The sequence below is a fragment of the Sarcophilus harrisii genome, chromosome 2 (assembly GCF_902635505.1).
Source record: "Sarcophilus harrisii chromosome 2, mSarHar1.11, whole genome shotgun sequence".
Classification (NCBI taxonomy): Eukaryota; Metazoa; Chordata; class Mammalia; order Dasyuromorphia; family Dasyuridae; genus Sarcophilus; species Sarcophilus harrisii.
The window spans coordinates 267,802,166-267,815,486 of NC_045427.1; the positions used below are offsets into that span (position 1 = coordinate 267,802,166).

General features: G+C 38.4%; 1 protein-coding gene across 1 annotated transcript in view; it reads left to right on the forward strand.

The window, feature by feature from the left end:
- The first annotated feature begins 10,296 nt into the window (after positions 1–10,296).
- The window catches only part of EGLN3 (egl-9 family hypoxia inducible factor 3), a 35,103-nt gene continuing 32,078 nt past the window's right edge, over positions 10,297–13,321 (forward strand). Inside the window, exon 1 of the mRNA XM_012546818.2 lies at positions 10,297–11,037. Within this exon, the coding sequence (XP_012402272.1) occupies positions 10,681–11,037 (357 nt within the window). The 5' untranslated portion in view covers positions 10,297–10,680. The remainder of the gene's footprint in view (positions 11,038–13,321) is intronic.

Genomic DNA, 13,321 nt, shown 5'->3' on the forward strand with positions numbered 1-13,321 from the left:
TACAAAGTGATTTCTCCCACAATTTCTTAAGTTAAATAAGTACAAATACTAGTATACCCACTTTACAAACAAGGAAGCTGTGGCTTAGTAAAGCAATTTGTTCATAGACAAGTATTTATTCACCCCTGTATCCAATGAGTCACCAAATCTTGCTGATTCTCCTTCCATGACAATTTTGGTATCTATTCCTCATCTTTCAATTCATATGATCAAAACCTCATCTCCTACAATAGCCTGCTTTAACTCTCTCCCTTCTACATTTCATCCTACACACAGCCACAAAGTGATTATCTCTAAGATTAAAATTTTTTAAATAAAAATATATATATATATATATATAATGTTCAGGGAGGACTAGTTGTTCTGGTGTGAACTCTTTTCAGAGCTGCTCTTCTACCTTTGGTGTCCACTTTTCACCCAACTCTCACTTGTGGCTCCAAGAAGCTGTAGTGTGCATAGCAATCACAACCCTGCAAAACCCTCTAAACAGAGGGTAAAAACGGGCTAAGATTAACTCAAGTATATTGGTGAGTTGTAGAAATGTCTACCCCCTGCATGGGAAGGAAGCCTTCCCCTGGCAGAATGAGCAAATGAGAACATTTTGTTCCAGCGGCCATGAAGAATGGTTGCAGTAGATGCTGTAGAACACTTAGAACTTGGTCACACATTAAAGAAACCAAAGCTGTCCATGTGTCCCTTGCCATTGACATTCATCTTGACTTGTTTTACCTCTGGATTTCCATGGTTCTGGAAGAGATAATGAGGCTGATGACTTTGTGCAACTCTGCCTCACTGAAATTCAATTCATGGGCAAGTCAAGACATCATCTGTGATATCACTGGTCCTTTTCCAAAAGGAAGGATGAATAGCAACAACAACAATTAACTAGGAAAATTCAAACTTCTCAGGTTGGCATTTAAGTCCTCCTAGAACTTAAAGCAATATACTAAAGCTATCATTATTATTAAATGCATTTGCAAGTTTGTTACACATTTTTACCCTTTATACATTGTATGTTCCAAACAAACTACTCTGTCCAAGGTTCCTATTCATTCCTCATATCTTTATGATGCATTATGGCTTCCAGGGGAGACAGCAATGATTTTGAGGTCCCCTGATCTTAGGGAGCTTCTGTTCTAATAATGTCAGTGATTCTAAATCTTCTGGTTTTGATGTCTGCCTCAGGGAATTCCCATACCCAATCTAAGAATAACAATCTATCTGATTCTCACTAGACCACTACTCAAGTCTTTGCTAATTGTCAGATAGATTTTGTGGATAATCCCACAGACCAAACTCCTGAGACAATAGTCATAATCTGTTGGTCGGTGAGAACCAAATTGCAGAGATCACTCCTTGGTCCTAATTCTGGGCCATAAAATTAGCATATCTATAACATGAAGAATTAGATAAATGTCTCATTGATTCTGTTTCTTTGCTAAATTCTCTTGAAATTTAGTCCACTTGTAATGTCATTTACAATTACAATAAACTTTGCCCCTTGGCCAGGAAATGGGTTCAAGACTGCATATTCTTTTGAGACACCTCACCATACCAGTCTGTGAGGCAAACTTTTGGGGTCCTTTTCCCAACCTCAACACTTATCCTTTGCATAAGTTTTTTTTCTATGCCTGGAATCCACTCCCTCCTTTCATCTGCCTTGTGAAATGCCTACCTTCTTTCAAATTCAACATGAAGATTTCCCTGACCCCTCCCCTATCATTGTTAATGCCTATTACTGGCCCTCTGAAATTACCTTGAAATTAATTTGTATAGATTTTGTATTTATTGATATACGTTAAAATTTCCCCTAGGAACTTTTAAATGTATTAGGGGAAATAATACAAATATTTTTTAATGTGTACTGTTTCTCCAAGTCCATTGAAAGCAGGGGCTGTTCTCTTTTTGTATTTGTATCCTTAGCACTGTGCATGGGACATGATAGAAACTTAATGTGAGAAATGGATAGACATTTGTTTTTCATGGTTATAAAAATAATTTAATTTTAAAATGAAAAATGAAACAAATTAGAAAACTGAAACCTCCAAGGACATCAAGGAATAATCAAGGGTGGAAGTTATTTTCCCCCAAAAGAAATGTAAACTCCTTGGGGGCAGGAACTGAAGGGTAGTAGCCTGAGATTTGAAAAGAATCTTTTGTTCTCTGTCCTTAGCCATCCTCTTGTTAGCCTACCCCTTCTAGAATGTAAGCTCCTTGGGAGCAGGGACTTGCTATGTAATGAGGGGTGGAGATTCATATGCTGTAACTTCTGTAACACCCAATTAATGGGGAATTAGGGAAAGGTCTTGTACTTCAGGATAGGAAATAAAATGCTGTCTTTGGAATCCCAAAGATATGTCTACTCACCTAGGCACCCATTCTTGCAAGATGTAAAATAAATCTTTCCTGCATTCATCAGTGAGTCAGGTGGAGTGATTGCTAAGATATTTTGTTTATAAAAGTTAAGAATAAACATTTCTTGATTGCTTTATTGTTTTAGCAGATCTGAATTTTTGTCCTCATGTTATCACTAATTGTTGACTGTGGGAAAAATCTTTGGGTTTCAGTTATCTAACTGGTAAAAAATAAAATTTGCTGGACTGGATGCTATCTAAGATCTCTTTCAGTTCTAAAATTTTAGTATCCCTGCATGATAGAATATGTGGGAAAAGAATTCAGGATCACCTTTTTTGTTAGTTAATTAAACTTTGGGAAATTATTATGTGTTCAAAGATATAGTCCTATCATGATTATTTTAAGAAGAGCTATGTTTCAACTGTTATTAATTTGAGAAAATAGGGTCAGGAGACTTGGGGTGAATAGTCCTATGTGACATTCAACAATTCTGTGAACTGTGAACTTCTTATATATAGAAGAGGCCTAGTGAATTCCTATTCCTTTCGTGACTGCTGTGAGGGAACCTCAAACCATTCCATAAATTGTCCTTATGAATATTATTGTAAGTTGTCCTTATGAATATTATTATTGCAATAACTAAAATGAATGAATGATAACTAAAACAAATGCATTTTAAAAGTCAGTTTTTAGCTCTATTGCTCTGACAATTAGAACCACTCAGAACAAATACTGGGCTCCAGCTTGTCTGTGCTTTGTTGTAAACAAATTTTTTTTTTTGCCAGCCATGGCATCTCTTCTCTCCTCTGCCAAATGCAGTACTGGCATCTCAGGCTTGGTTTACAATCACAAAATATAAGAATTGTAAGGGACCTCAGATTAACTTCAAAAAATTTACCCAAGTCTCTATTTTTGTCCTTTGAACTGGGGTGAATGGTATTGGGTGAATAATCTTAATTGACCTTAAGTACCATAGATATAATTTGGGAGGGTGCATCTAACACAATTATCAGATGTTTCAATGTTCATCTAATAACATCTAACACAATGTTCAGATATGGCAGTTTTGTTTGTTGTATCCATGCATTTATATCTGCCATCGGCCATTTACCCCTACCCTTCACCCCTCACCCTACAAAAGGCCTTTATCCTGGAACATAATTTGGGTCTGGAACTCACAGGCTCATACCTCGGAAGCATCCTTTGGAAAATAGAGGGCTGCCAGAACTTCTATTCATTTCCCATCAGGCTTCATTCCTCCGAACTTCTCCATCATACCCAGTATTAGGTATCTTCTACTCCTTTTCAGTTTCTTTTTAAATGCATATTCTACTCCATTAGAATGTAAATTCTTTGAGGGCAGAGACTATCTCTTTGCTTGGATTTGTATTCTAGGTGTAGTGCCCAGTGTTTTAGTACAGTGCCTCTGAATATTTAATTAATGCTTGTTGACTGATTGACTCACTGTTAGTGGATAGATAGAAAGTCTTCCAGTGGCAGCACGGTACGAAGGCAAGAAAAAAATATACTGGCCCTGAATTCAGAAGACCAGAGTTCAAACCCTCCCTCTGACAATTTATATCACTTAGAGCATTTCACTTATCTCTCTGGCCTGTTTCCTCATCAATAAATTAAATAGGATAAATCACATAACCTCTATGTGGAAGGCTTGCTAGACCCCCTTTCCCAAATTAACTAATCAGAGACATCTTCAAGTACAAAGACAAAGCGTTTATTTAATTCCTGCAAGGAGAGGCCAAGACATACACCTGGGAACTATTGCAGCTCCCGTCATGTGCTCAGTCAGAAGTAGAACAGTCAGTTAAGCAGGAAAAGACTCAAGCCTTTTCACTGGATAGACTAAAAGGAAGTAACCATCCTTGACCAATGGTCACCAATGTTGCCTGCTTCCTGTGGGTCACTGTCACTTCCTGCAACTTCACTAACTTTTTGCATCCCAGGGTTCAAGACTGGGACTAGGGATCATGTGACCTCCTGAAACCTGAGTCCCAAGACCTCATCTTCCTGCTCTGGGTATAGGGATCATCTGACTTAGACCTATTCTCAATACTGAGAAAACTTCATCCAATTAGTCCTATTCACTTCAATCCTTTCAATTCCAAATTTCTGATTCTCTAAGGGGTTTTTATTTTACCCTTTTTTTTTTTAACCTGAATTTTACCCTTTAAAAAATACAAAACAAAAACAAAATTCTTGCTTTGGGGGAAGGGAAAATGAATGAATAAAAAATAATGACAAAGCATTAATTATGCTATGCATTTTGCTGTAAGCTGGGTATATAAATAGAAACTCGAGATAGATTCTCCCCTCAAGAAGTTTATATTCTATTTTTTTCATTATAGCTTTTTATTTATAAAACATATGCATGGGTAATTTTTCAACAATGACCCTTGCAAAATTTTCTGTTCCAACTTTTCCTCTCCTTCCCCCCACTCACTCCCCTAAATGGCAGGTAGTCCAATAATGTTAAATATGTTAAAGTATATATTAAATACAATATATGTATACATATTTCTACAGTTATCTTGCTGCACAAGAAAAATTGGATTTAGAAAGAAGATAAAAATAACCTGAGAAGGAAAACAAAAATATAGGCAGACAATAACAGAAAGAGTGGAAATGCTATGCTGTGGTCCACACTCATTTCCCATAGAAGAAGCTTCTATTCTAATAGGTAAAGACTATACCTATATTGGAATAATAGCTGTGTTTATATCTACTTAAAAAAACACAAGTTCAGGACTCTTGGTTAAGAACTCCTAATTTAGTTCAATTCCTTTGTTTTATGGAAGAAGAAACCTAGATTTGGAGAGATCATATGACTTACTTAAATCACATTATTCATTAATAGTTAAAACTAGGTCTTAGACCTATAATCACAGAATGTCACGGTTGATAGGACCCTCAAAAGACATTGAACTCTACTCTTGTTGAAACAAGTTACAATGTACAATACCATCTTATCTCGCCCCCTCCACCTCTGACACATCCCAAAAAATAGGATTCTAGGGCTCTTAAGTTGCTTTTTCCATTGTAGAGGGCTTAGATAGGTGAAGAATTGGTCCATGAAAATTGGTTCCTACCTTCATCCCCAGACCAGTTTTATAAATCATAAAAAGGGGAAGGTAACAGAGATGAGTCTATTTTTCTACCCTTTATAAAATTTGAAGGTATCCTGATGGAATTGGAAGGTCATTTTGATATTGTCTTACATAAGATTAGCTATACCCCTGGTGACCTTCTAAAAAAAGCTGAACCTGCTAGGCCAGAAAACAGGAAAGGCACAACTAAGGCTAAAAGCAGTTTTGTGGAGTGTGCCTTTATCAGAGGACAGTGGTGAGATGGGGGGATTTTACATCTTAATAAAGTAGAATGATGAAGTCTTTTATGACAGGTGTGGTTAGCAGAGGAATTAATAAAAATTAATCCCTGAGGCAGACAGGGAGAAGGTACTGATAGGGATCAGGTTAGCTCCATTGTCCCACCCTCTGGGGAGGTCACCCAGTCTGAAATCCAAGTAATGTCAAACCCCTGAGACCCACCCTCTGTAGAGGTCTGCAGCAGCCTCCCTTTGCCATGCCCTGTCAGGAATCCCAGTCATGTCCTTTTCCCTATAAAATCTTATGGGCCATTCGATGGCTGCTGCCTTCCTTGCCTGCTGGTGTCTTTCTCCTTCCCTTTCTCCATGCCACGTGGTGGTATCTCTCCTAACTGCACTATGCTTCCTGACCCCACTTCTCCTTATAGTTAGCTAACTCTTTTGGGATGCTACATTCCTATCAGAAAAAAACCCTTTCTATGTTCTCCCAACTCTATTTTATATTTACTATTCTTGGTGTCTATTGTATCCCTTCATTTTGTCTGTAATTTTTTTCCCTAAATAAACCTACCTTTTGTCAAAGAAAGTGGTCAATGTGAATTCTTCACAAGACCAAAGCCCAACTTTTGGTACCTGCCATCAACTGGTGTCTACGTCACCCACATCATTTTGATGTGTAAACTACATCAAAAAGTGCTGGAAGAAGGAAGAGAAAAAGAAGGGGGAAGAAGAGGAGGGAAAGGAACAAGAGAAGGCAGCCATAGCTTTATGGCAGCAGAGAAGAGAGGCAAGTGGCTTCAAGCAAGAACTAGCTCATGACAATTGAGAGTTGAGCTTTAGGAAATGGTTCACCCAGTATTGACACTTCACCTGAGGAAAAGTAGCATGAGAACACCAAGACAAGAGAAAGGGCTTGAGGCACTCATTGTACTGGAAGCATACATTTCTTTGGTCACACGTATATTTGTATTTGTATATGTCCTACTACTTAATGTACTCCAAACTGATGCCCATTTTCTCCATATGTGGGAATATGCCCTTCAGATTCATAAGTGAGAGAGATGTTGAATAGTTATTGCCATCTCCTAAGATATCTTGGGGTTTACTGACAAAATTTCTTTCTTAAAGACTAGGCCTTAAACCAAAACTAAAATTTAATGGCCAAATAAGGGAGATAGGCAAAAGGGGGAGCTTTTCTTCTATTGGACATGATCTTGGTCTAGTTCCTAAAACTGATTGATGTCCTTTGGAATCTACCAAATTTATTATTTTAAGGAAATAGATTGACTAGGATCATGTGTCATAGATTTTAAAGTAGGAAGGTCAAGTCCAGCAATCTCATTTAACCGATGGGAAAACTGGGACATTAAGAGGTTAAATAATTTGCCCAAGTTCATAGATGTTGGAGAAATGATTCAAAACCAGATCTTTATTCAAGTCCAGTACTCTATCTTGAGAGAAGTATGCTTTGGGAATCGATCTTGGGCCTAAGAGGAATTAGGGAGGAGTCCAATTTGTGCTAATACCTTACCTTTGTACTGCTATCTTCTCTTTGTTTCCTTTCAGAGGCAACTTTCTTGGGGCATTTTATCTTGCTTTTTAATCATTTAAGAAACTAGTATCTTAACTAGTGCTGGCCAGGAAGAGTTAGGAAGACTACAAAGAGTGTTAGTTAACAAGTACAAAACTCCCACTCAGAGTACTACTATCTAGGCAATTTAAAACCTTTTAAAGTTGCTCAATCCCATGTTGGAAAGACTGGCTTGTACTTCTGATGAGAAAGAACTTTTGAGATTAGTTCTGTTTTCTGTTGCAGCTTTTAGCTTGGAGCTCATTTTTTTTTTTTTAACTTAGTTTAGGCTCTGTGGAACTGAAGAAAGGTTGGAGCTAAGAACTTGCTAAGAAACTATTGTTAGTTGTTTCAATTAACTCATTTTAATAACTCAAGCATGTAACATTCCCAAGTAAACTAGAAGCATATTAAAAAGTAATTGGGAACTATTTAATAAAATAAATAAAAATAAAACATAGATAAGGTTACATTTTAAAACTAACCCAATATGCAGCTTTCAGGGATCCTTATGTATGGAATAGTAGTCCTGCTTTTGTTTGTTTGACATGGGGGCCTATGCCACTAAAGAATTCAGTAACTTGCTCAAAGTTACGCAGCTGGTATATGACAGAAACAGCACTTGTACCCATATCTTCCTGGCTCCTCACCCAGCTTTTTATCCAATAGGCCCCTATGTCCCCTTTCCACAATTTATTTAAAGATTGTATCAGTGATCATCCCTTTCACACCCAACTTCTAGGTTTCTGTTATATGTTTTCTTTTACTTCTACCAATGGATCCCCCCAACTCCCCCTTTCTCCCCATTCCTTTTAAAGCAGGTACAGAGAATGTTAATTTTTTTTTGATTTTCAAATTTCAGTCTTTGACCTCATTCCATTTCTTCCATCATTTTTCAACAATAAAAAGAATGCAAGGGTAAGGGAATGAGTAATAATATGATTAAAAATTATATATAATATGTTAAAATTTATATATGTGTATATATAACTGACATTTATATAATGCTTTATAATTTTAAAAGAACTATACTATATATTATATTTTAGATATCATTTATGCATATAGAGTAGTATATGTGTGTATATATATAATTTTTTTTCTTACAACTTTGTGAAAACTTTTATTAATCCCAAATTACAAATGAGGAAACAGACTTTGAGATTAAGTGTTATGCCAAAAGCTACATAGCTACCTAGCCAGATCTTCCTGACTCTTATTATACTTGATAGCTAGCTAGCATTTATGGAATGCTTTAAAGTTTGCAGAGCACTTTATAAATATTATCTCATTTTTTATCTTCACAACAATCCTTCGATGTAGATACTATTATTATCCCCCTTTTACAGATAAACAAACTGAGACAGACAAAAGTTAATTGTCTTGTCCAAGATCTGAGCTAGTGGCTGAGTCTGGATTTTAATTAAGGTCTTTCTAACTCCATGTTCAGCCCTCTATCTTCTAAGTGTACCTTTAAAGTCTACATTTTTTGGTTAAATTCAAATGGAAAAGAAGACAACCAGTGTCTACTTTATAGAGATAACATAGTAAAGTGATTAGGTAAGTTATGATGTCTTCCCCTTCCCCCCTCCTTTCAATTCTGGTCACTATGTAGAGAAGGAAGGGAAATAAATGTATAATCCATTAAATTGGACTGTTTAATCTATAGATAATGAAATTTTACTTGTTGGTTAAGCCCATACCTAGGGTATAGTTCACCTTGCTATTAAGATATAGCCATAATAACAACAAAGCAGGGGTTGGGGCATAATTACACTGACACATATGCCAAGGTAAACATTTTTCCTAACTCAAACCCTCTTGCCTCACAGCATGTCTCACAAATAATGGGAAGTCAATAAGTATTTTGTTGATTAATTAATTATTGAAGAGACTGATGAGTTTTCTTTCTCTTTTTCTTTCTCTCCTTCCTTTCTTTGTCTGCTTTCTTTAAAAAAAAAAAACTTAAAAAATTATCTAGCATTTATTTTGTCTTCTTTCCACCTCCCCCACCCAATGAAAGAAAAAAAAAGTAAAAAAGTAAAACCCTATAACAAGTAAGGCAAAAACCCGAACTGGATGCCCTTCTTGTGTGTGTCTGTGTGTGTGTGTGGGGGGGGGGGGGGGGGGTGAGAGAGAGAGAGAGAGAGAGAGAGGAGAGAGAGAAGAGAGAGAAAGAGAGAGAGAGAGAGAGAGAGAGAGAGAGAGAGAGAGAGAGAGAACCTGTACCCTGAGTACTACATCTCTGGCAGGAGCTCAGTAACTTGCTTGGGGAATCTTGGTTGATCAATGAATTCATGAATCTGTTTTCTAATAAAAGACATGATTTAATAGTAGTTCACATTTATACAGTGCTTTAAAATTTGCAAAGCACTTTACAAATATTATCTCATTTGATCTTTACAACAGCTCTGGGACGTGGATGCTATTATAGTCCTTAATTTTACAGATGAGGAAAACTGATAAATTTAAGTGACTAGCAGCTACTAAGTGTTTAGGACTGGTTTGAGATCAGGTCAAGCCACTCGATCCATTGGGCTACCTACTTGATTAGTTTTTTTTTTTTTAAATTCTCGTAGGCTTTACTAGGTAATTTAATACAGTCGCAGAATTTGGTATAAGAACAGCTTGGATTAAACTGCTCAAGTTTATGAAAAAAATTTATGGGAAAACAAAAAAGATCAGTAGCATCCTGAAACTTGGCTTCCCCTTGCCAAAGAGTACAGACATGCAATCGATCAGTTCTACTCCTAAACCCCCCCAAAAAAAGAAAAGAAAGAAAGAGAAGGAAAATGAAAAATAAGGCAAACAATAAACTTGAGCTCTGCCTAAAGAAATCGATCGGTCCCGCTCTTTTATCAAAAGACTAGAGAGGCGGTGTGTTCTAACACGCTGCCCGCTGCGCATTCTTTAGCCAGGGGCGGGGCTTCCTGACGTCCCGGGGAGTGTTGCCCAGTTAGAGGCGGGTACTGGTGACGTCCGGCGGAGTTTAGGTGGCCCGGTAAGGGGCGGGACGGGGCGGGGCGGGGTGGGATGGGAACGGATACTCAGCCCCCGAGTCTCGCTCTTGGCCACAGCCACTTACGCTCCAGCTCTAAAACCGGGATTCTTCCAAATCTACGCCGGGCCACTCCGGTACTGAGTCGATGAGCCCCGCGCAAACTCTGCTGGAGTGCGGACTGTGCTTTTATTAAGTGTACTCCACTCTAAGAGTTGTGGACTATCTACCCTGAGTCCCAGCAGCAGCTGCTGGTGTAGTGCCGCCTCCCCGTCCTCCTCCCCCAAGCTCTGACTTCTAGGAGCCCTGGCACCCCGGGGGCCTCCCACAGAGTGTCTGTCTCCCAAAGTCGTGCACACGCTGCCTCCAGCCAGGCACACTGGGGCTCCCGCGACTTCTCTCCGCTCGGGAGTCGCGATGCCCTTGGGACACATCATGCACCTAGATCTGGAGAAGATCGCCCTCGAGTACATCGTGCCCTGCCTGCATGACATCGGCTTCTGCTACCTGGACAATTTCCTGGGCGAGGTAGTAGGCGACTGCGTCCTGGAGCGCGTGAAGCAACTGCACTGTAATGGGAACCTGCAGGACGGACAGCTGGCTGGACCCCGCTCCGGAATCTCCAAGAGGCATTTGCGTGGAGATCAGATAACCTGGATCGGGGGCAACGAGGAAGGCTGCGAAGCCATCAACTTCCTCCTGTCCCTGATCGACCGGCTGGTTTTGTACTGCGGAAGCCGCCTGGGCAAATATTATGTCAAAGAAAGGTCCAAGGTAAGGGCGCTGTTACTTTCAGTTGGGGACTGGGAAGAGCGGCGCCCTGACGCATCTCAGAGTTAAGCACCCTACATTCACTGTTTGCAAGAAACTTAACTCCTCCCCCCCCACCAAAAAAAATTATGATACAAAGACTAGTTTGGGTTAAAACCAAAAAAAAAAAAATAAAAAAAAAGGGGGGGGGATTTGGGTTAAAACAAAAAAAAATAATAACCAAAAAAAAAATGGTTTGGGTTAAAACTTTGGAAAAACGCCCTTAACATGACACTTAATTTTAAATGAATTAACCCTACTAATAGTTCGGTCAGTGGGATGAACGCTGGACTTGGGAACCTTAATCCTGGCTTCTGCCACTTAACACTTATGTTATCTTGAGCAAATCCTTTCCCCTTCTCTGAGTCTCAATTCCCTTACATGTAGAATGAAGGTGTTTTTCTAGGTGTACTGCCTTGTAATAAATGTCTTTGGTTGCTGGTAAAAGACTAATCAATTTTTTTATCTGTATATGTTGGTGATAATTGGATAATGAGAACCAGGGGATGGGGTAGAAAATTGTTAGCCTCTGGAACGTCTTGATTTCGGAATGAGCGTAACTTTTTGTTATTGCTGTTTAGTAGTCCCATAACCTCATACCTGTTGCTCAGGCGTTCTTCCAAATATTGTCTTTGAAGACCTACAATTATGATTTTTTTTAAGGCTTTAGTTTGTTGAGTTGGACTCAATTCTAGTGCAATCTGTAGGCCCTTTTTCTCCCTCTTGAGTCTGTGCATTTGGCCCATTGACCCAAAGGCACATGAGCTAATTTGTTGGTTGTCAAGATTCTATCCTACTACTCTTAGCCAGGCCCTTCTGTAGTAGTAAATAGATGGTGAAATCCACCCAAACAACTAATTGATCATGAAAAAGTAGACAAGAACTTTTGGAAGAAAAAGAGGTTTTGGTTCACTTATTCCTCAAGAGATTCCCTTGAAGATAATTTCTTAGAAATGTTTACAGAGTATATAGACAGCATCTCTGAAAAGGTGGGAAGTTACCTTACCTCTTTTACCTACACTATTCATCTACAGACTCTTAAGGTATTTGCATGCTGTCTTCAGATGCTTATTGGTCTAGCCAATGTTGTTTCTGGAAGCAGCTCCAAGTGATTCTCCATTTTCTTTTATCTTAAATGAGGCTGAGGAGTAGATGAGCATAAGTAACATTTAGAAACCTGAATTGTACATCAGAAAGCAAACTGGCCATCAGGTACAAGGAGAACAGTCACCCATGTACCATTTAAGGGGGTGTAATAGAGTATTTCATAATTTAAGATTGATCCTGTGATAAAACAAGCTACTGCTGTCCCATTTGGCCCATGAGCACTGTTAAGACAAAGAATAAAAGACCAGTGCAAAGATGTGGAATTGAATCCTTGGAGAAGTGAAGGGAGGTGGGAGAAAGACAAGTTAATTAAGCACCTACCATATGCCATTGTGCCAAGTGCTTTACAAATATTATCTCATTATGGGGGAGGCTCTGGATAGAGTATATACTTTCTGTATCCCTGAGAAAATTAAAGACCTGTGTAGGAGTTCAAATTCTTTAAAGGCAAAAATAACCCCATAACATTTGTTTTTAACTTGGAGGAGAGTTCTTGAAGTCCATCAGTTTATGAAATATTTGGTAAGCCATTTTAATGAAGGTATTAGGCTCTCTGATCCTATTTTGAAGGAAGTTAAAGATACCTAAAGTTCTTTCAAACCAAGGTTGCACAGTTTGAAATGAATGTTTCTTGTTTCCATTACCCTCCCCCCTAAAAACAAATTAGCTTTGAGATGGTAAGAATAAGTAATCATGAAGAGACTCTTCATCACATAGAAACCTCACTAGGTTCTAGCTTCCTATGAGTAGCATCTTGAGCCACTTATAAATTTAGATTTAGAAAGGGGCTGTAATTCATTTCTGACAAGCCCTTCAAGTTCTTATAGTTACAAGCTTTTAAAAAGTATCTGTTATGGTACTAAGCATTAAGCTAAGCACTGGGAATATACCAAGAACTGTCCCTTCTATCCCTCAAAAGAGCCAAGCTCTGGTCATGATTCAAATCAAGTACACTTATTCCTGGACGGCTCTGTTTTCCAAGGCCTCTCTTTCAACCCTACAAATTTAAGGGTAAGATTTTATTGAAAAGAGTTTGAAATCTATTCAGAGTAAGAAAAAGCATATGATTATAGCAAGATTTGATGGTTTTATCCCATATGGGTGACATTCTCCCATTATTAGAACAACTTTATTAAGTATA